Raw genomic sequence first — 24163 nt, 5'->3', positions numbered from 1 at the left:
CAGGACGATGTAAGTCTTTGGTTCATGTGGCCCTTTCTGCCTCTCCGGCTCATAGTTATCATGTGACCTTGGTGTTCTTCATTCTCCTTTGATCGGGGTGGGTTGAGACCAACTGATGCATCTTAGATGGCCGCTTGTTAGCATTTAAAACCCCAGATGCCACATTTCAAAGTGGGATGCAGAATGTTTTCACAATAGAATTATTTTGCCAATTGACATAGAAGTCCCCTTAAGCCAAAGTCCCCAAACCCCCTCCCTTGCTCCGCTGACCCTCGAAGCATTCAGTTTATCCTGAAAACTTCTTTGCTTTTGGTCCAGTCCAGTTGAGCTTCCATGTATTGAGTATTGTCCTTCCCTTCACCTAAAGTAGTTCTTATCTACTAACTAATCAGTAAATGACCTCTCCCACCCTCCCTCCCTCCCCTCCTCGTAACCACAAAAGTATGTGTTCTCCTCAGTTTATACTATTTCTCAAGATCTTATAATAGTGGTCTTATACAATATTTGTCCTTTTGCCTCTGACTAATTTCACTCAGCATAATGCCTTCCAGGTTCCTCCACATTATGAAATGTTTCACAGATTCGTCACTGTTCTTTATCGATGCATAGTATTCAATTGTGTGAATATACCATAATTTACTTAACCATTCATCCGTTGATGGACACCTTGGTTGCTTCCAGCTTTTTGCTATTGTAAACAGAGCTGCAATAAACATGGGTGTGCATATATCTGATCATGTAAACGCTTTTATTTCTCTAGCGTATATTCCGAAGAGTGGGATTTCTGGGTTGTATGGTAGTTCTATTTCTAACTTTTTAAGAAAACGCCAGATAGATTTCCAAAGTGGTTGTACCATTTGACATTCCCACCAGCAGTGTATAAGAGTTCCAATCTTTCCGCAGCCTCTCCAACATTCATTATTTTGTGTTTTTTGGATTAATGTCAGCCTTGTTGGAGTGAGATGGAATCTCATCGTAGTTTTAATTTGCATTTCTCTAATGGCTAATGATCAAGAGCATTTTCTCATGTATCTGTTAGCTGCCTGAATATCTTCTTTAGTGAAGTGCGTGTTCATATCCTTTGCCCACTTCTTGATTGGGTTGTTTGTCTTTTTGTGGTTGAGTTTTGACAGAATCATATAGATTTTAGAGATCAAGCGCTGGTCGGAGATGTCATAGCTGAAAATTCTTTCCCAGTCTGTAGGTGGTCTTTTTACTCTTTTGGTGAAGTCTTTAGATGAGCATAGGTGTTTGATTTTTAGGAGCTCCCAGTTATCTGGTTTCTCTTCGTCATTTTTGGTAATGTTTTATATTCTGTTTATGCCTTGTATTAGGGCTCCTAACGTTGTCCCTATTTTTTCTTCCATGATCTTTATCATTTTAGTCTTTATGTTTAGGTCTTTGATCCACTTGGAGTTAGTTTTTGTGCATGGTGTGAGGTATGGGTCCTGTTTCATTTTTTTGCAAATGGATATCCAGTTATGCCAGCACCATTTGTTAAAAAGGCTATCTTTTCCCCAATTAACTGACACTGGGCCTTTGTCAAATATCAGCTGCTCATATGTGGATGGATTTATATCTGGGTTCTCAATTCTGTTCCGTTGGTCTGTGTGCCTGTTGTTGTACCAGTACCAGGCTGTTTTGACTACTGTGGCTGTGTAATATGTTCTAAAATCAGGTAGAGTGAGGCCTCCCACTTTCTTCTTCTTTTTCAGTAATGCTTTACTTATCCGGGGCTTCTTTCCCTTCCATACAAAGTTGGTGATTTGTTTCCCCATGACATTAAAAAATGTCATTGGAATTTGGATTGGAAGTGCATTGTATATATAGATGGCTTTTGGTAGAATAGACATTTTTACTATCTTAAGTCTTCCTGTCCATGAGCAAGGTATGTTTTTCCACTTAAGTATGTCCTTTTGAATTTCTTGTAGTAGAGCTTTGTAGTTTTTTTTTTGTATAGGTCTTTTACATCCTTGGTAAGATTTATTCCTAAGTATTTTATCTTCCTGGGGGCTAGTGTGAATGGTATTGATTTGGTGATTTCCTCTTCGATGTTCTTTTTGTTGATGTTGAGGAATCCAAGTGATTTTTGTATGTTTATTTTATAACCTGAGACTCTGCCAAACTCTTCTATTCGTTTCAGTAGTTTTCTGGAGGATTCCTTAGGGTTTTCTGTGTATAAGATCATGTCATCTGCAAATAGAGATAATTTTACTTCCTTCTTGCCAATCCGGATGCCCTTTATTTCTTTGTCTAGCCTAATTGCTCTGGCTAGGACCTCTAGCACAATATTGAATAAGAGTGGTGATAAAGGGCATCCTTGTCTGGTTCCTGTTCTCAAGGGAAATGCTTTCAGGTTCTCTCCATTTAGGGTGATGTTGGCTGTTGGCTTTCTATAGATGCCCTTTATTATGTTGAGGAATTTTCCTTCAAGTCCTATTTTGGTAAGAGTTTTTATCATAAATGGGTGTTGGACTTTGTCAAATGCCTTTTCTGCATCAATTGATAAGATCATGTGGGTTTTGTCTTTTGTTTTATTTATATGGTGGATTACATTAATGGTTTTTCTAATATTAAACCAACCTTGCATACCTGGTATAAATCCCACTTGGTTGTGGTGGATTATTTTTTTTGATATGTTGTTGAATTGTATTGGCCAGAATTTTGTTGAGGATTTTTGCATCTATGTTCATGAGAGATATAGGTCTGTAATTTTCTTTTTTTGTGGTGTCTTTACCTGGTTTTGGTATCAGGGATATAGTGGCTTCATAGAATGAGTTAGGTAGTATTCCATCATTCTCTATACTTTGAAATACCTTTAGTAGTAGTGGTGTTAACTCTTCTCTGACAATTTAGAACTCTGCAGTGAAGCCGTCCGGGCCAGGGCTTTTTTTGTTGGAAGTTTTTTGATTACCTTTTCAATCTCTTTTTTTGTTATGGGTCTATTTAGTTGTTCTACTTCTGATTGTGTTAGTTTAGGTAGGTAGTGTTTTTCTAGGAATTCATCCATATCTTCTAGGTTTGCAAATTTGTTAGAGTACAATTTTTCGTAATAATCTGATATGAACCTTTTAATTTCAGTTGGATCTGTTGTGATGTGGCCCATCTCATTTCTTATTCGGGTTATTTGTTTCCTTTCCTGTATTTCTTCAGTCAGTCTGGCCAATGGTTTATCAATTTTGTTAATTTTTCAAAGAACCAGCTTTTGGCTTTGTTAATTCTTTCAATTGTTTTTCTGTTCTCTAATTCATTTAGTTCAGCTCTAATTTTTACTATTTGTTTTCTTCTGGTGCCTGACGGGTTCTTTTGTTGCTCACTTTCTATTTGTTCAAGTTGTAAGGACAGTTCTCAGATTTTGGCTCTTTCTTCTTTATGTATGTGTGCATTTATCGATATAAATTGGCCTCTGAGCACTGCTTTTGCTGTGTCCCAGAGGTTTTGATAGGAAGTATTTTCATTCTCGTTGCATTCTATGAATTTCTTTTTTCCCTCCTTAATGTCTTGTATAACCCAGTCTTTTTTGAGCAGGGTATTGTTCAATTTCCAAGTATTTGATTTCTTTTCCCCGAGTTTTCTGTTATTGATTTCCACTTTTATGGCCTTGTGGTCTGAGAAGATGCTTTGTAATATTGCAATGTTTTGGATTCTGCAAAGGTTTGTTTTATGACCTAATATGTGGTCTATTCTAGAGAATGTTCCATGTGCACTAGGAAAAAAAAAATACACTTTGCGGCTCTTGGGTGGAGTGTTCTGTATAAGTCTATGAGGTCAAGTTGGTTGATTGTAGCAATTAGGTCTTCCATGTCTCTATTGAGCTTCTTACTGGATGTCCTGTCCTTTTCCAAAAGTGGTGTGTTGAAGTCTGCTACTATAATTGTGGAGGTGTCTATCTCACTTTTCAGTTCTGTTAAAGTTTGTTTTATGTATCTTGCAGCCCTGTCATTGGGTGCATACATATTTAATATGGTTATATCTTCCTGGTCTATTGTCCCTTTAATCATTATATAGTGTCCTTCTTTATCCTTTGTGGTGGATTAAACTTTAAAGTCTATTTTGTCAGAAATTAATATTGCTACTACTGCTCTTTTTTGCTTGTTGTTTGCTTGATATATTTTTCCCATCCTTTGAGTTTTAGTTTGTTTGTGTCTCTAAGTCTAAGGTGCGTCTCTTGTAGGCTGCATATAGATGGATCGTGTTTCTTTATCCAGTCTGAGACTCTCTGTCTCTTTATTGGTGCATTTAGTCCATTTACATTCAGCGTAATTATAGATAAGTATGTGTTTAGTGTTGTCATTTTGATGCCTTTTTGTGTGTATTGTTAACAATTTCATTTTTCCACTTACTTTTTGTGCTGAGACGTTTTTCATTGTAAATTGTGTGTTCCTTATTTTCATAGTAGTTGAATTTATGTTTGCTGAGTCATTACATTTTTCTTGATTTTTATTTTGAGTTATGGAGTTGTTATACCTCTTTGTGGTTACCTTAATATTTACCCCTATTTTTCTATGTAAAAACCTAACTTGTATTGTGCTATATCGTCTTGTTTCCCTCTCCATATGACAGTTCTATGCCTTCTGTATTTAGTCCCTCTTTTTGATTATTGTGATCTTTTACATATTGACTTCAATGATTCCCTGTTTTGAGCTTTTTTTTCTTTTTAAAATTAATCCTAATTTGTTTTTGTGATTTCCCTATTTGAGTTGATATCAGGACATTCTGTTCTGTGACCTTGTGTTGTGCTGGTATCTGATATTATTGATTTTCTGACCAAACAATTTCCTTTAGTATTTCTTGTAGCTTTGGTTTGGTTTTTGCAAATTCTCTAAGCTTGTGTTTATCTGTAAATGTTTTAATTTCACCTTCATATTTGAGAGAGAGTTTTGATCCTTGGCTGGCAGTTTTTCTCCTTCAGTGCTCTATATATATCATCCCATTGCCTTCTTGACTGCATGGTTTCTGCTGAGTAGTCTGAACTTATTGATTCTCCTTTGTAGGAGACCTTTCTTTTATCCCTGGCTGCTTTTAAAATTTTCTCTTTATCTTTGGTTTTGGCAAGTTTGATGATAATATGTCTTGGTGTTTTTCTTTTTGGATCAATCTTATATGGGGTTCGATGAGCATCTTGGATAGATATCCTTTTGTCTTTCATGATGTCAGGGAAGTTTTCTGTCAGCAGATCTTCAACTATTCTCTCTGTGTTTTCTGTTATCCCTCCCTGTTCTGGGACTCCAATCACACGGAAGTTATTCTTCTTGATAGAGTCCCACATGATTCTTAGGGTTTCTTCATTTTTTTTTTTTTAATTCTTTTATCTGATCTTTTTTCAGCTATCTTAGTGTCAACTCCCTTGTCCTCCAGGTCCCCCACTCTGCATTCTAATTGCTCGAGTCTGCTCCTCTGACTTCCTATTGAGTTGTCTAATTCTGTAATTTTACTGTTAATCTTTTGGATTTCTGAATGCTGTCTCTCTATGGATTCTTGCAGCTTATTAATTTTTCCACTACGTTCTTGAAAATCTTTTTGATTTCCTGAACTGCTTTATCAGTGTATTCCTTGGCTTTTTCTGTAGATTGCCTTATTTCATTTTTGAGGTCATCCCTGATGTCTTGAAGCATTCTGTAAATTAGTTTTTTTATATTCTGCATCTGGCAATTCCAGGATTGTATCTTCATTTGGGAAAGGTTTTGATTCTTCAGTCTGGGGAGTTGTAGAAGCAATCATGGTCTGCTTCTTTATGTGGTTTGATATTGACTGCTGTCTCTGTGCCATCTATAAGATATTGTAGTGATTTATTTTATATTTGCTCACTGAGTCTTATCTTGTTTTGTTTTCTTTCAATATACGTGGATGGGGTACTAGACTGTGCTGTCTTGATTGTTGTAGCCCTTGACTCACTTATGTCCTCTTACCAGCTGATTTGGGCCATTACCAGATATATAAGCCTAAGAGTTCATTCACTATTCTTGAGTAGAATCTGATTTTGGGTCATCAACTGTGTGCTGCAGACTGTCACCTATCCACCTAGAGGAGTAGTGGTGATAGTTGTGTGCACCAGATTCTAGTAGCAGCAGGGGTCACACTCCAGTGGTGGCAGGATGCTGACAGGCTTCCCCCAAGTGCCAGTGAGGTAGGTGTGTCTCTATTCCTAAAGCACTTTGGTGGGTGGGCTCTGCAGCTGTAACTTAGGCACCCAATGCATGTACCTCTACAGATTGGTAGGCATCACCATCCTTAGAGGCCTAAGGCAGGAGGCTAGGTGGTCTGGGGGGAGCTTCAGCCCTCAGTTCCCCATTGTGGGTCAGTGAGGGCTCTGTTTAATAGGTAGAGATATCAGACCTGGGAAACTTGTCTTTCCAGTAATCCGCTAAAACAATTACAGTCAGATCCCTATCAGAATTGCCTTTGTATTATAATAGCCACCTTGTTCCCTGTAGGGATGAAAGCCCAAGAGTGTGGATCTCATATGCTTGGCTGGAGCTTGTTCTGTATTTTTAGTCCAATTAGGGAAGGATTTTTGGTCCCTGGGTTTTTTGTAGCTGCTTCTCTCTGGCCAGGAGAACGGGTTTGGAAAAGACCAAAAAAGAAAGAAAAACTGCAGAGCACTTCACTCTCTGGCTCAGGAAATTCCAATGTTAATAAAGCTGTCTAGGAAGGGGAGGGGAGGGATCAGATACATAGGAGAGAGTAGCACCCCAGAATATAGACAAAGTAACTTATCTTGTTTGGTGATGACTGTTTTATCTGAGATTCCCGAGGGGTGTGTAGCCTGTGTGCATTGGCTGGGTCAAGATTGCCCCTGGGGGTCAGGACCGTGTCCTGTGCTTGTGCTGTCTCAGAAGCTGTGGTCAGTTCCTCTGCTTCTAGTCCAAAGCCCAGTGCCAGTTTCCCCGGCTGGGACACCACACTCCAGGCTCCAAAATCAGTCACTGCCTCCTGGTGACTTCTCCTCCTGTCAGTCGCGTCACTGCGCTGTCTGTGTGCACTGGGTGGGCTTCCTCCGAGGTCACTTCTGGGGGTTAGGGCTGCCTCCTGTGTTTGTGCCGTCTCAGGATGCCGTGCTCAGCTCCCCTGCGCCCTGTCCAAAGCCCGGCGCCAAAGTTTTCTGACTGGGACACTGACTCCAGGCTCCGGAAGCAGTTGTTGCTTCCCCGTGGTTGTTCGTTCTCAGTCTCTGTCACACAGGTCAACTGTTTAGATCTGTGTTTGATGGTTACGGCTCGTAGATTGTCATGTATGTGACCGATTCACTTGTTTTTCCGAGTCTTTGTTGCAAGAGGGATCCGAGGTAGCTTCTACCTAGTCAGCCATCTTGGCCCCACCTCAGGAATTCACTATCTCAATTTTTAAAAATTCAATTAAAATTTTAAAAATCTAATTTAAAAAGTGAAAATAATATGTATAATGAGAGAGAAGACATAAACAAAATTTGTAAAAGAGCACTCTATATAATATGAAAATACATCTGAAAACCTTAATCCATTTGGATTATTTTCTAGGCCATTAAAAAATTACAAATTAGCCGCAAGAAGAAATATATAGCCTGATAATACTAATAACATGATGAAATAAATTAATAGTTCATGAAAAGGAAAGCAATAATTCAAACAATGGGGGAAGAAAAAAAAAACCACCAAAGTTAAATTTTCACCAACATGTTCTATCAAATTTTCAAGGATAAGTCATTAAGTCTATATTAACTTCTCCAGGTAATAAGAAAAGAAGAAATGCTTCACAATCCATTTAATGAAGCTAGCATATTCCTGGTAACAAAATCTATCAAATATAGCTAAAATTAAGAACACTGGAATACAAAATCACTTATGAATATGGATGCAATATCCTAAATACTTGCAAATCAAACTCAGCAGTAAATTAAAAGAACAATAAACCATAACCAGAGTTCATCCCAAGCATTTTAAAATGATTTACTACTTAGAAAACTATTAATATAATACATCATTTCAATAGGTCAAATGAGAAACTCTTTAAAATCATCTGCACAGATGCTCAAAAAACACTTTCTATACGTCGACATCTACTTCTAATAAACAGTTTTTGTACCCCGACTATATTAAAAATTATTTAGCATGATAATGAGCATACATTTGAAATTAATATCTAGATAACAATTAAAAGCTTCTTTAAAATAAAGGAAAAGACAATGAAGCCTATTTTTACATTATTTAACATTTCATTTATATGCCACACAATAAAATATTAGTAATATTTTAATATTATAAAAATCAATCCCTTAATAAGGGATTCATATCTTATCATTAAAAGCATTAGCAATATATAGTTTATATATGTTATCTCATTTTATCCATGTAATGTGTATGAAGAGTACACAATAAAACATAGTCTAAAAACTTGGGTTGTATGGCTCCACCACTTAGCTTTGGGTCCATGAGAAAATAGCTCAATCTCTTTAGGCTTGTTTCTTATTTGACAAATTGATAGTAATAATTATTGGCTTATCTACTTCTCGATAATAATATTTCTTAATCTGAAAGATTTTGAAGCAAAAATACAAATCAAAGAGTAAAGCTGGATGGATGTTTTGTGATATTTGGATTTATACCATTTTTTTAGTACGCAGACCAGTTAGTAGCAAATATTACCTTTCTGCTAACACAAACAACTTTCAAAAATTATGAAATGCCAGCTTATATGCAAAAGGGATCTACCAATCTACAGTCTTTAATTACAATCTGAATTATAAAAAAAGAAGCATGCCTATCTCATTGTTTAACGAAATACAAAAATAAAAAACATTTCCAAATCTTTAAAAAGTCATGTTTTATTGTCTTATATTCTTATATGACTGGATAAAATAAAATGTAGATGGCTGCTTTTATTGCACAGGAAATTAAGAGTCTTAGACAATAAAACTACTTTCTAAAAATATATTGCCAAACGATACAAGAAGATACAAATTACACGTAAGAAAACATCTGCTTTAAATTAAAAAAAAATTTCATCTTCATTTTATTTTTTAAGTACTCAACCAATTTCAAAATATTTTCAGGGTAACAAAAGCTGTTGTAGAAATGTTTGTAGAGGGAAAATGTGTTTTCCTAGATGCGATGACTGCATAATTTAAAGTGTATGTTAATAAGTTAAAGACTATATTGGAAGCATGATGCATCTTGAAATTAAAAAAAAAAAAAGGTTAGGTTGTATGTGCAATTAGGCAGCACAAATCTTTTATTCTTCTCTTGAACTAAAAATTTCAATTGCATACCAAAAAATAATGCATGGAAATCATGCACATCATTGCTTTTAATTGAGTGCTTAACATGCTCTCTTCGAAAACGTAGCTTAAAGATTTTTGTAATAGCAAAATACAAAAAAAAAAAATTAATATATATACAAACTTCATCATGTTCTCATCTTCCCTAGAAAGCACGGTAGTCCCCTAAATTATCTCTACTATTGAAAATTATTTCTAACCTTATAAGCATATCTACAATGCCTCATCAAAAATAAGATCTTACTATTACGTCAAATTAAGGAAGGCCAGACCTGCTATTTTAGAAATGACCAAAGAAGTTTAAAAAGTGATTGTTTCTACATTCATTGAATGAACTTTTCTTTCTTCAAAAATATTTCATTAACTGTGATATTTTTGCAGATGACAAGTTTCAGCATAGTTAATAAATTGAGGTCATAACTATTTGATAACACTACAAAATATTTTCAAAATTTTAATAGTTATTCTATCCCTGGTGCTTAGAGTGACTTTCAATGACTACTATATATTTTAGAAAGCGACATGCATTCCTCTATATCATCAAAATTACTCGAATATCTATACTTCACCAAGTTCCTTCTGGACTCAAAAGATATAACTGTTTATCCTTTTTTCTTCCTTTCTTCTTTCCCCCATTTCTCCCTTCTTTCCTCTCTCTTCCTCTTCCTCTCTTTCATAAATTCTTTGATTCACTCATTCATTTAAAAATCATTTACTGAGTATCTAAAATGGGACTGGTACTATGGAAGCTACCCAAAGGTATAACATAAAATGCAATGCAATTCCCAACAACAACCAAAAAATATCTGTTGTTATTATGAAGTGCTGTCTAATCATTTCTGACTCATAGTGGCCCCATGTACAACAGAATGAAACACTACCCAGTTTTGCACCATCCTCACAATCATTGCTATGTTTGAGCACACTATTGAAGCCACTGTGTCAATCCATCTCATTGAGGGCCTTCCTCTTTTTCACTGACTCTCTGCTTTACCAAACATGATGTCCCTCTCCAGGAACTGATCCCTCGTGATAACATGTCCAAAGTAAGTGAGACAAAGTCTCACCATCCTCATTTCTAGGAAGCATTCTGGCTGTACTTCTTCCAAGACAGATTTGTTTGTCTTCTGGCAGTCCATAGTATTTTCAGTATTCTTCACCAACACCATAATTCAAAGGCATCAATTCTTCTTCATTCTTTCTCATTCATTGTCCAGCTTTTGCATGTATATAAGGCACCTGAAAACACCATGGCTTGGGTCAGGCACACCTTACTCCTTCAGGTGACCTCTTTGCTTTTTGACACTGGAAAGAGGTCTTTTGCAGCAGATTTGCTTGATGCAATATGTTGTTTGATTTGTTGACTGCTGCTTCTTCCGTGGGCATTGATTACGGATCCAAGTAAAATAAAATCCTTGACAACTTCAATATTTTCTCCGCTTATCATGATGTTGCTGTTTATCATTTTTATTATAATTGATTGCACAACTATGCATATAGGCATATATGTGTATGGCTATGACTCTGTGGGTACATATGTGTACACAGATAGACATATCTATAGGCATATGTGCATACAGGTATGCATTCATATATATAATAAACCACTAGGGTACATAGGTACAGATTCTTCTTAAACCAAAAAAGTAAACTCACTGCTGTTGAGTCAGGTCTGACTCATAGCAACCCTACTTCTTAGAGGCAACCAAATATTCACGAGAAAATTCAGTTGGCATAATAATAGTTCAAAAAGTGTATGTTCTACATTCCAATGTGGTGAGTAGTGTCTGAGGTCCTAAAAGCTTGCAAGCAGCCATCTAAAATACGACTATTGGTGTCTACTTCTTTGGAACAAAAGAGAAGGAAGGCAAGCAAAGAATCAGAGAAGAAAGTAGTCTACAGGACAAATAGTATACATGAACCATGGCCTTGTCTACCCTGAGGCCAGAAGAGCTAGAAGGTGCCCAGTTACCACTACTGACCGTTATGATCAGGGCCACTATACATGGAACCTAATAAAATGAGAGACAAATGTGGAACAGAACTCAAATTCTTAAAAAGTCCAGACTTACTGGACCAGTACTGACTAGAGGACTCCCAGAGACTATCACCCTGAGATACCCTTTAAACCTTAAACCGAAATTCTCTCTTGAGGTCACCTTTTAACTAAACAACAGATTGGCGCATAAAATAAAAGATGTCACCTGTAAGTAATAAGCTCCTTTAAAAAAAACATCTATATGAGACCAAATGGTCAAAAATTACTCTAAAACAAAGATGAGAAGGTAAGGGGCCAGCGAAACTAGAATGTTGGAAATGGTACAACCATTATGGAATGAAAGAAAATGATGACACATTGTGAAAAATGTAACCAATGAGTAATTTGTGTAGAAATTGTTAAATAGGAACCTAATTGGCAGTGTAAACTTTCACTTTAAATGCAACAAAATGTTAATTTGTTAAAAAAATCTTACCATTTACAATAAAATTAAAAAAAAAAAACACCTTACCATCTAGAAAGAAGTAGATAAGTAATCACTGATTTCAATAGAATGCTATTAAGTACGAGTATAGAGGTGAACACAGGGTGAGTTAGGCTTCAAAGCAGATGGAAGAAAGTGAGGACAGTTTCACCAGGATTTTCCTTCTTCTAACTTGAGGTTGAAAATAAGATTTTACCAGACGATGGTGAGGTTGAGGGAATGAGCAATGTCAAATTTGACTTTAAAATTAGAGAAAATGGTATTGATGAAGAGTTGGAAGAAAGAAAGCACAAGGCACGTTCTGTGTCAAGTAGTTCCATTTGGTTAGCGTATAGAGTTAGAGGGAAAGGGGTATCAAGAGAGGCTACACAGACAAGTAAGGACGAATCAGAGAGAGCCTTGTATTACTATCTAGGATCAGTTTCCTTCCACTCATAGATCCCATCATATCCCCTCCAGCACTTCAGTCTAGTGCTTTTTTATTTTAGTGTTTTTAGTTCAGTGTTTTTAGTCCTGCCTATTTCTGGATACTTCTTTATTTTTGGCTGAGTTCTGGGCTCTATCCCCTATATAGTGGTGTAAATCACTTGCCTATTAACTCTGGTGCATATTGCCTACATTATAGGAATGAGGATAAAACCAAGGCATTTTCAGAGAAACAAAATTCTGAGAATCTACTGTGACTTGAATCTCATCAGAGAAGCTTGTAAGATATATACTTTAGTAACACAAAAGAAAATAATCCCAGTAGGAAGGTTGGATAAACAAGGAGAATTTTGTGCAAAATGTTAAACTAGGGATAAAAATACAGAAACATTTATTACATAAACAAAATAGCTAATGTATAGGTAGTAAGAAGAAAGACGGGGTCCTGGTGGTGCATTTGTTAAGAGCTTGGCTGCTAACCAAAAGGTCAGCAATTCAAATCCACCAGCAGCTCCTTTGAAACCCTATGGGGCAGTTCTACTCTGTCCTAAAGGGTTGCTATGGGTTGGAATCAACTGAACGGCAATGGTTTTGGTTTTTGATTTGGTTAATAAAAAAAGATAGGCATAAAATGATGCGAAAAAAGAGTATGTGAGGAAATGATGCTAAGGTTCTTGAACTGTTCAGGGAGAAGGTCAAGATATTGATTATGCTTCAGATATAGTAAGTGAAATGTGTATTCCAAAAGTTCCAGGAATAGTGTATTACAATTCTACACATTCTAAACTTATTTTCATCTAAACACATGGTTTTGAATTATATACAGGGAAAAAACTGAAACTTAGAAAAAAGTAATGGAGAAGTCTACTATCATATGGAGACTTTTTAACATAGTTCTCAAAATAATTGATAAGTTAGTCAGAAAATAAATCAGAAATAAAAAAAAGACTAATACAATTTGCACAATTGACTAAAGGAACCTATTTAGAATTGTTTTCTCAAAAGCAGAGAAAACGTTGTCATTCCAGATGGATATTTATGCAATTGCCTATATATCAGGACAAATTAAGTCTTAACAAATCTTAAACAACTTCTATTACATGAGACCACCTTTATAAACAAATCAGTTACATTAAAAATCAATTCTAAAAAGATTACCTTAAAATTCTATGAAGAGGGAAAGGTTAATTTGTCCAAGATTGATCACAGCCTAATTTTGCAAACAAAGTTTGCTTTCTATAAGGTTCAAAGGAAATTGGTTAAGGCCCAATTTTGAAAGAATACCTAGATAAATGGAATGATAGATCATGTTTACAGTTAGAAAGTCCTAGCATAAAGATTTTATTTCTCTGCCAAATCATCCATCAGTAAATGCAATTCCAATAAAATTCCAACAAAATTTCTGAAAGAACTGAACAAAACAGTGTCAAAATTTATACAGAAGGATAAGAACCAACAATAGCCTAAAATTCCTAAGGAATTATAACATTTTGTGTTCTCCATTATAGATAATCAAGACTCATTACAGAAGTTTAAAAACGTGGACATGGAGTATTAAGGTGAAGATGGTTAAGTAGAACAAACAGAGAAAAAAGGCAATGAAAAAAGAGATCCACATAAATATGGAAGCTTGCTCTGTGACAGAGACAACAGTGAATATTAATATATAAAGAAGAAACACATCAATACATTTTATTGTAACAGTTTATTTTCTGTATAAGGAGAAATGTAATCCGTGATACACTTCATATCATACTCATACATAAATTTCATACTGACTGATCACTTAAATATGAAAAGCAAAATTAAAAACATTTAAAATAAAGGGAGAATTTCTTTTTATTACTTTGTATTAGAAAAATATTCTTAAACCAGTTCAGGAAAGGACAAAGCTCAACAAAAAATATTTATAACCTTTACTACATTAAAACTGAAATTTCTTGTCATCAGAAGTTACAATAAAGAAATGTAACCTCTTGCCGTAAAGTCATTTCTGACTCATAGTGACCCTATACGTCTGAGTAGAACTGTTCCATAGGGTTTCTAAGGAGAAGCTGGTGGATTCAAACTGCTGATCTTTTGATTATCAGCCACCACGGCTCCAAAGAAATGAAAAGACTGGGAGAAAATATTTTTAACATATGTAATTGATAAAGATTTAGTATCCATAATATACAACAAATTCTTACAAATCAATTAAAAAGATAAGCAACCACCCAGCACGTTGTTGTTGTTAGGTGCTGTAGAGTTGGTTCCGACTCCTAGCAATGCTATGCACAACAGAAGGAAACACTGCCCGGTCCTGAGCCATCCTTACCATTGCTGCTATGCTTGAGCTCATTGTTGCAGCCACTGTGTCAATCCACCTCGTTGAGGGTCTTCCTCTTTTCCACTGACCCTGTACTCTGCCAAGCATGATGTCCTTCTTCAGGGACTGATCCCTCCTGACAACATGTCTGAAGTATGTAACACACAGTCTCACCATCTTTACCTCTAAGGAGCATTCTGGCCGCACTTCTAAGACAGATTTGTTCGTTCTTTTGGCAGTCCACAGCGTATTCAATGTTCTTCGCCAACACCACAATTCCAAGGCGTCAACTTTTCTTCTGTCTTCCTTATTCATTGTCCAGCTTTCACATACATATGATGTGATTGAAAATACCATGGCTTCGGTCAGGCTCACCTTAGTCTTCAAGGTGACATCTTTCCTCTTCAACACTTTGAAGAGGTCCTTTGCAGTAGATTTGCCCAATGCAATGCATCTTTTGATTTCTTGACTGCTGCTTCCATGGCTGTTGATTGTAGATCCAAGTAAAATGAAATCCTTGACAACTCCAATCTTTTCTCCGTTTATCATGATGTTGCTCATTGGTCCAGTTGTGAGGATTTTTGTTTTCTTTATGTTGAGGAGTAATCCATACTGAAGGCTGTGGTCTTTGATCTTCATTAGTAAGTGCTTCAAGTCCTCCTCACTTTCAGCAAGCAAGGTTGTGTCATCTGCATAACGCAGGTTGTTAATGAGTCTTCCTCCAATCCTGATGACCCGTTCTTCTTTGTATAGTCCAGCTTCTCGGATTATTTGTTCAGCATACAGATTAAATAGGTATGCTGAAAGAATACAACCCTGATGCACACCTTTCCTGACTATAAACCACTCAGTATCCCCTTGTTCTGTCCCAACAACTGCCTCTTGATCTTTGTAAAGGTTTCTCATAAGCACAACTAAGTGTTCTGGAATTCCCATTCTTCGCAGTGTTATCCATAGTTTGTTATGGTCCACACAGCCTTTGCAAAGTCAGTAAAACACAGGTAAACATCCTTCTGGTATTCTCTGCTTTCAGCCAGGATCCATCTGACATTAGCAATGATATCCCTGGTTCCATGTCCTCTTCTGAAATCGGCCTGAATTTCTGGCAGTTCCCTGTCGATGTACTGCTGCAGCCGTTTTTGAATGATCTTCAGCAAAATTTTGCTTGCATGTGATATTAATGATATTTTTCTATAATTTCCACATTCGGTTGGATTATCTTTCTTGGGAATAAGCATAAATATGGATCTCTTCTAGTCAGTTGGCCAGGAAGCTGTCTTCCATATTTCTTGGCACCCAACATATGGGGGGAGAAAAAACATGAGTGGCTTTTTCATAAAAAAGAAAATACAAAGGACCCCCAGAAAAAACATTAAAATATGCTCAGTCCTTTCTACTCTGTCTTAAAGGGTCGCTATGAGTCAGAATCGACTCAATGGCAGTGGGAGTGGTGGGTCCTTTCACCAAAAAAGAGTGCCTACAGACTGGGAAAATTTTTTTTGCTATGAGAAATGTGACAAAGGTCTAATTTCTAAAATCTATAGGAATATATCCAGCACCTCTATAACAAAAAGACAATTAATCCAGTTAAAAAATGGGCAAAGGATATGAACAGACACTTCACCAAAGTAGACATTCAGGCTGCTAACAGACACATGAGGAAATTGCTCTTGATCAACGGCCATTAGAGAAATGCAAATCAAAACCACAATGAGATACCATCTCACCCTGACATTACTGGCACAAATCAAAAAACAGAAGATAACAAATGTTGGAGAGGCTGCAGGGAAATTGGAACTCTTATTTATGCACTACTGATGGGAATGCAAAATGGTACAACCATTTTGGAAAACAATATGGCTGTTCCTTAAAAAGCTAGAAATAAAATTACCATATGATCTAGCAATCCTACTCCTAGGAATATATCCTAGAGAAATAAGAGCCGTCACCACAAACAGACATATGCACACCCGTGTTCACTATAGTGTTGTTCACAGTAGCAAAAAGGTGGAAACAACCTAGATGCCCATCAACAGATGAATGGATAAACAAACTATGGTACATACACACAATGGAATACTACTCAAGTATAAAGAACAATGATGAATCTGTGAAACATTTCCCAACATGGATGAATCTGGAGGGCATCATGCTGAGTGAAGTATGTCAATCACAAAAAGACAAACACTGTATGAGACCACTATAATAAAAACTCATGAAAAGGTTCATAAACAGAATGAAAAAATCTTTGATGGTTACTAGGGAGGGGAGGGGGTAGGGAAAAACGCTAACTAGACAACAGATAGCCAGTAACTTCAGTGAAGGGTAGGACAGTACACAATACAGGGGAAGTCAGCACAACTTGACCAAGGCAAGGTCATGGGAGCTTCATAGACATATCCAAACTCCTCAGGGCCTGAATTACTAAGCTGAGGGCTGAACCATGGACTTGGGGGACATCTAGCTTAATTGGCAAAACGATAGTTTATAAAGAAAATGTTTTATATCCTAAAAAAAAAAAAAAATTTTTTTTTTTTTTTTGGTGAGTAGCATCTGGGGTCTTAAAAGCTTGTGATTGGCCATCTAAGGTACTCCACTTGTCCTACCCTGTCTGGAGCAAGGGAGAAGGAAGAAAACCGAAGACACAAGGTAAAGATTAGTCCAAGGACTAATGGACCACAACTACCGCAGCCTTCACCAGACTGAGTCCAGCACAACTAGATGGTGTATGGCTACCACGACTGACTGCTTTGAGAGGGATCACAATAGAGGGTCCTAAACAGAGATGGAGAAAAAGGTAGAACAAAATTCTAATTCACAAAAAAAAAAAGATCCAACTTACTGGTCTGACAGAGACTGGAGAAACCTCAAGAGTATGACCCCTGGACACCGTTTTAACTCAGTGCTGAAGTTCACCCTTCAGCCAAAGATTAGACAGGCCCATAAGAAAAAAAGAGACTAAAAGGGCGCACCAGCCCAGGGGCAGGGGCAAGAAGGCAGGAGGGGACAGGAAAGCTGGTAATGGGGAGCCTGAGGTCAAGAAGGAGAGAGCGTTGACAAGTTGAAGGATTAGCAAGCTATATCACAAAACGATATGTGTATTAACTGTCTAATGAGAAATTAATTTGCTCTGCAAACCTTCGTCTATAGTACAATTAGAAAATATGCTCAGTTCTATTAATAATTATAAGTTAATAAAAAGTCATAATGAGATACAATTAAAGAGACATAATAAAAAGTGACAAAAGAACACTTTTTTAATACTAGGTGGGAAGTGTAAATTGGAACAGGAATGTGTATATTATTTCCTTTTAGTATATTATTATTTCCATATACTATTGTTTCCTTTTACTAGCTTAATGAGATGTGGCAGAAATGGAAAGCAGGAAAGATGAAGCATAGGAGAAAGTCAGACAGATATGAAGAATGAAAAGGACTCCACCCACCATTGCCAGTTTTAAGGATGAAGGGAGCCATTAGCCAGGGTTTGTAGGCAGCTTCTAGAAGCTGAGAATCCCCACACTCCACCGGTCATCTGACAGCCAGCAAGGAAACAAGGACTTCAGTTCTATAACCACAAGCAATAACTGAACGCTGCCAGTAACCTGAATGAGTCTGAAAGCAGATTCATTCCCCAAATGTCCTGAAAGGAACACAGGCCTGCTGATAACTTGATTTTGGTCTTCTGAGACTTGGAGGAGAGGAACCAGCTGAGCCATGCTATGCCCTGATTTCTGACCCAGAGACACTTTGAAACAGTAAATGGCTGTTGTTTTAAGCTGCTAAATCTGTGGTAATTTTTTATGATAGCAATAGAAAAGTACTAACACAGAAAATTAGTTAACTGCTATTTAATTATTGAAGATAAAATTTCACATTCAGGGCTTATAACTAAAGTATTTTTTTTTTAGATATGAAAAAACTCACCCTTCTTGATAAAGTCGCTAACTCATTTGTTGACGACTTTGTTTCCTTCAGTGCTTCAGTCACTGCCTCTTCATTCTCCACAATATTCAAGTTAACATTTTCTATAGATGTGGAGTAGTGAACATACAGACTATTAAGTTTATCTATCTCTTTCCTAAGAGAAAAACACAATTGATTTTGTCCTCTTTGAAAAGACAACTATATTTAAATTAGTTTCTGACTTAACAGTATGAATCAATGGAATTTATCTATCCCTAAAATTTCTTCCATCCCAGGGCAATTCCGATTCCTGCAAAGTACCAGGAGATCCCAGGTGGCACAAATAGTTAAGTGATCAACTAGCCAATGGGTTGGCATTTCAAACCCACCCAGCGGTGCCTCAAAAGACAGGCTTGATTCACTGGTTCCTAAAGGTCACAGCCTTGAAAACCCCAGGAAGCAATTCTACTCTACACATATGGGGTTGCTATGAGTGGGAATAGACTCGATTGCAACTAACAACCACTTAGAAATGAATTAAACAGAAAAAAAAAATTCACCAGTAGTATTTATGTTTCCAAGGGAAAGGAATTAAGGGGGAAAAAAAAGTGGTGTGTAAATGATTAGAAGTTGGTGTGCAACACAAACTGCGTTTTGATTTGACTTTAAGTAAGAGACTTAAGCACCTCTGATTCAGAGACTGGGTGGGAAAGGGATGGAAAGGTAGAAAAAAGGAGACAAGAGGTAGAGGTGAAAAGGCCAGGCTCCTAGTTATTATAACCTTAATTTAGGGTTGGGTCTCCCCCACAGTGTTAGAGATAAAATGGAGGAAACTAGAAATAAACAAGTAACTGACAAGGAGTTCTTTGATCCTGCGTGACCCTCCGCAAAAGATCTGTGAGCCACATAGTTCTTTATCTTACCTGGGAGGCAGAACACACATTCCAAATATAACAGTGTCTTTACATAAAAGTGTTTGAGTTTAATGTCAGAAAAAAAGCACAAAGAATATCGTAAAATTGTCATTTTCATAAAATATCAGTAATTAATACAAATAATCCCAATTTTTTTAAGACATCATGAATGAAAAGAGAAATAGACCAGGAGGTTTATTTGCAACTCATATAGGACAAAAGAGTTAATCGTTTATATGCAATCAACGCCTACAAATCAATAAGGAATAAAAAATATTAACCAATAGACAAATGAGCAGACAATACAAATAAGCAATTCACAAGAAGTGTCAATGGCCTATAAACATATGGCATGCTTATCGAATTGGCGCAGGTTCCCATGCACCAACTCTGATGCCAAAGGTAAGGGCGAATGAAATTTAAAGACACACCCTGACTACAGAAATGAAAATTAAACCAACAAGTAACTAGGCAGAAACAAAAATGACTGACCACAAAGGGAGACATCATCATATGGATGGAATTTGAAGCTGAGATTTTCCCAAGTGATCTCATTCAATGAAGATTAGTATCTTAATTCAGTGCTGGGGTGGAGACAGAGATGAGTGGAGGACACACTATAGAAGCAGAAATGAAGAAGCATGGTGGTATTCTGGCCATACCGTCTGCATCACCCAGGGACTCCTGGAGTTTATGCACACACGTATATTTACATGTGTATGAAATATATTTTTTAAATGTATATAAACTTGGTGATAAGATATACAGGTAATTTCTTTTCTCTTTATCTGAAATTTTTGTATAGGAATAAATATTATATTTTAAATTAATATTTTGTTTAAAAAAGAAACATTATTAAATGCTGTAAGTACCATTTGTGAATAATTCTTACTTGTAGACATCCAGACTTGCTTCATCACGTTTAAGATCTTTATCCATTTCAGCCTTAATTTCTTCAGCCTTCCGTTTGGCATTTTCACAGTTTTCTTTAGCTTCTTCAAGTTCTTCATGGACACGTTTGTACAGTTCCATTATCTAGAAAAAAAAAAAAATTCTTGCTAATAGGTGCACTTAATAGCTAATTATAAAGAATCAGAAAAGAGAAAGAAAAATCTAGGGTGGTGTCTTAGTTATTTGGTGCTGCCATAATAGAAATACCTACCATAAGTGGGTGGCTTTAATGGACAGAAATTTATTTTCTCAGTTTAGGAGGCTAGAAGTCCAAATTCAGGGCACCAGCTCTAGGGGAAGGCTTCCTCTCTCTGATGGCTCCAGAGAAAGATTCTTGTCTCTTTTCAGCTTCACCTCCTAGGTTCCTTGGCAGTCTTCAAGCGGCATGGCATCTGTCTTCCCCCATGTGTGCTTCATTGTTTTTGTGCCTGATCTGCTCTGTTTATATCTCAGAAGTGATAAGGCCATATCATTGTACCTTACACTAATATGTGTACCCTACACTGATATGGCCTCATTAACCTAACAAAGAAAACTCTATACCCAATTGGGATTACATCCACACGTAGAGGGGTTGGGATTTACAACACATACTCTTGGGGGACAAAAATTCAATCCATTTTGATTTAGATTAAATGTTTTTTACACACAGTTTCTTCGATATTTAGTCTATTGCTTAGCATAACGGAGTTTTAGGTTTTCTATACCTGACAGGAATCATTGCTGGTTTAATCATTATTAAAGTTATTAAGAAAATAAAATGACTTCAATATCCAAATTAACAAGTCCAAAATAATTTATCTTTTCATTCACAACCTCCTGTTACATTTCATAATTTTTATTGCTTTAATAATAATTTATTACAGAAAAATGAGAAAATTCAGAGGAACAAAGAATTTTAAAAAATATTAAAATTTTAATTTTTACTAAATAACAAATATCATAAATATTTGTCCCTCTCCCTCCATCTCTCCTTCCTCTGTCTGTCTGCCTATCTACCTACCTACCTACCTACCTATCTGTCCATCCATCAGTCTGTCCATCACTGCATCATATTTACATAACATTTCCTCATATCACACATTACTCATTGCTCAACTTATCGTCAACTGTATGAACATTCTGCGCAACTTGGTATGAACAAAATTATGATGGACACATAGATATTACTGTGATGAGGAATCTATAGGAAAACCACACATTCTGTAGGTAAACTGCACATCCTTAACTATTTTCTTCAAGTACATTCTTAAAGAAAATTTGCTGAGATAGAAATGAATAAAGTATATATTTTTTTGTTTCTTTTTAAGATTTCAATTCTTTTGGGTATGTCCCTAGATGTGGAAATGCTAGGTCATATGGTAACTTTATGTTAAACTTTTTGGAAAAACTGCCAAACTGGTTCCCACAGTGACTGAACAATTTTACATTCCTACCACAAGAGTCTCAATTTCTCCACATCCTCACCAACACATTTATTTTGTTGTTGTTGTTAGCCGCCATCAAGTTAGCCCCTGACTCATGGTGACCTCATGAACAAAATGCTGCTGGTCCTGAGTAATCCCCGTGATTGGTTGCATACTGGACCATTGTGATTCAGAGGGTTTACTTTGGTTGATTTTCAGGAGTAGATTGCCAGGCCTTCATAACTAGTCATCTTAGTCTGAAATCTTCGCTGAAATCTGTTCAGCATCATAGCAACAAGCAAGCCTCTGCAAACCTCCACTAAGAGATGGTTGTTGGCTGCATTTTATATAATACATATTATATAAAAAATAATAGATTTTTGCCTGTTGAGCATGTGTTCTGAAATGAGATGCCTTGGCCAGGAATCAAACCCATATCTCATGGATGCAAGGTGAGAATTCTATCACTGAAGCACCAATACCACCTACAGCGATCCTTAACCCACTACCGTTGAGTCTATTCCAACTCACAACGATTCTATGGGACAGAGCAGAACTGCCCCATGGAGTTTCCAAGGCTGTAAATCTTCATGGAAGCAGAATGCCACATCTTTCTCCCACTGAGTGGCTGGTGGGTTCAAACCAACAACCTTTCAGTTAGCAGCCAAGTGCTCAACCACTGAGCAAACAGGGCTCGTTAAAGTGATCCTAGGGGGTGTGAAATGGCACCCCATGGCCGTTTGGATTTGCATTTCCCTAATAATGACTAAAGATGTTGAACATGTTTTCATGTGCTTGTTGACCATTTGTCTATGTTCTATACAGGAATGTCTGTTCAAGTACTCTGCTCATATTATAATTGGGTTATTTGTTTTTTTGTTGTTGAGTTGTACAAATTCTTTATATAGTCTGAATACTAGACCCTTATCAAATATATAAATTATAATATTTTCTCCCACTCAGCAAATTGTCTTCACACATTCTAGATGTTTTTTGATGTGCAAAAGTTTTCAATTTTGATGAAGTCCATTTGTCTAGTTTTTCCTTTGTTGCTTGTGCTTTTGTTGTCCTAAGAATACATTGCCAAATCCAGAGTTTTGAAGATCTTCCCAATGTTTTGTTCTACGAATTTTATGGTTTTCACACTTACATTTAGATCCATTCAATTCCATTGGTCTACATATCTATCCTTCTGCCAGTACCACATTGTTTTGATTATTTTAGCTTTTTAATAAGTTTTTGAAATTGAAAAGTGTGATCTTCCAACTTTGTCCATTTTCAAGGCTGTTTTGACTATCTGAGGTCCCTTACAATAGCATATAACCTGTACCTGTTTCCATCAAGTAGATTCCGACTCATAGCAACCCTATAGACAGAGTAGAACTGCCCCAAAGGGTTTCCAAGGAGCACTTGGTGGATTTGAACTGCTGACCTTTTGGTTAGCAGCCATAGCTCTTAACCACTACACCACCAAGGTTACCATATAGATTTTAGATAGGCTTTTCCACTCCCGTAAAAAAAAAAAAGCCACTGGAATTTTGATAGGGATTGAACTGAATCTATAGGTTGCTTTCAGTTTATTGCCATTTTAACAATGTTAATATCCCATTAACATGGACTATCTTTCCATTAATTTATGTGCTCTTTATTTGAACAGTGTACAGATTTTTCACCTTTTTGGTTAAATTTATTCTTAAGTATCTCATTCTTCTAATGCTATTGTAAGTGGAATCATTTTATTAATTTTAATTTTGTATTATTCCTTGATAGTGAATAAAAATATAATAGATTTTTGTCTGTTGAGCATGTGTCCTGAAACATTCATTTATTAGCTCTAATAGACTATTCTGTGGAGTGTCTATATATTAGATTATGCCCTCTGCAAATAGAGATAAATTCTTCCTGTCTAATTCAGATGCCTTTTGTTTCTTTTCTTTGCCTAATTACTCTGTCTAGAACTCTCAGTATAATGCTGAATATAAGTGGTAAAAGTAGGCATCCTTCCCTTGTTTATGATCTTAAGGGGAATGCTTTCATTCTTTTACCATTGTGCATAGCTGTGGGTTTATTCATAAGTGCCCTCATCATGTAGAGGAAATTCCCTTCTATTCCCAGTTTATTGAGTGTTTATAATGAAAGGATGCTGAAGTAAGTTTTTTTTTTTTTAAATTATTCTATTTTTATTGTTGTTGAGAATATACATAGCAGATCATACTCCAATTCAACAATTTCTGCATTTACAATTCAGTGACATTAATTACATTCTTTGAGCTGTTCAACTGTTCTCACTCTTCTTTTCCAAGTTGTTCTTCCCTGATTAACATAAACTCACTGCACTCTAAATTGCCTATCTAATCTTTCAACCTGCTGTTTTCAATTTGATCTCATATGCATAGATCTTAAAAGAGCTCAATGTTTAAGGCAAACATTCCTTACTAGTTTAAACTATTGTTTAGTTTTCAGAAGGCTTCAGGGGATGTTTTTTAAGGTTTAAAGATTATCTCAGGGCAATAGTT

At 36.3% G+C, this 24163-nt stretch overlaps 1 protein-coding gene across 1 annotated transcript in view; it reads right to left on the bottom strand.

The window, feature by feature from the left end:
• Positions 1-24163, bottom strand: part of CCDC178 (coiled-coil domain containing 178) — a 460722-nt gene that overhangs the window by 379815 nt on the left and 56744 nt on the right. The window contains exons 8-9 of the mRNA XM_064293218.1: positions 20183-20325; positions 18398-18551 (exon numbers count right to left, since the gene is read on the bottom strand). Coding sequence (XP_064149288.1) covers positions 18398-18551; positions 20183-20325 — 297 coding nt within the window. The remainder of the gene's footprint in view (positions 1-18397; positions 18552-20182; positions 20326-24163) is intronic.

Source organism: Loxodonta africana, chromosome 11, assembly GCF_030014295.1.
Source record: "Loxodonta africana isolate mLoxAfr1 chromosome 11, mLoxAfr1.hap2, whole genome shotgun sequence".
In the NCBI taxonomy this organism is placed as follows: domain Eukaryota; kingdom Metazoa; phylum Chordata; class Mammalia; order Proboscidea; family Elephantidae; genus Loxodonta; species Loxodonta africana.
This window is presented reverse-complemented; position numbering and strand designations above follow the sequence as displayed.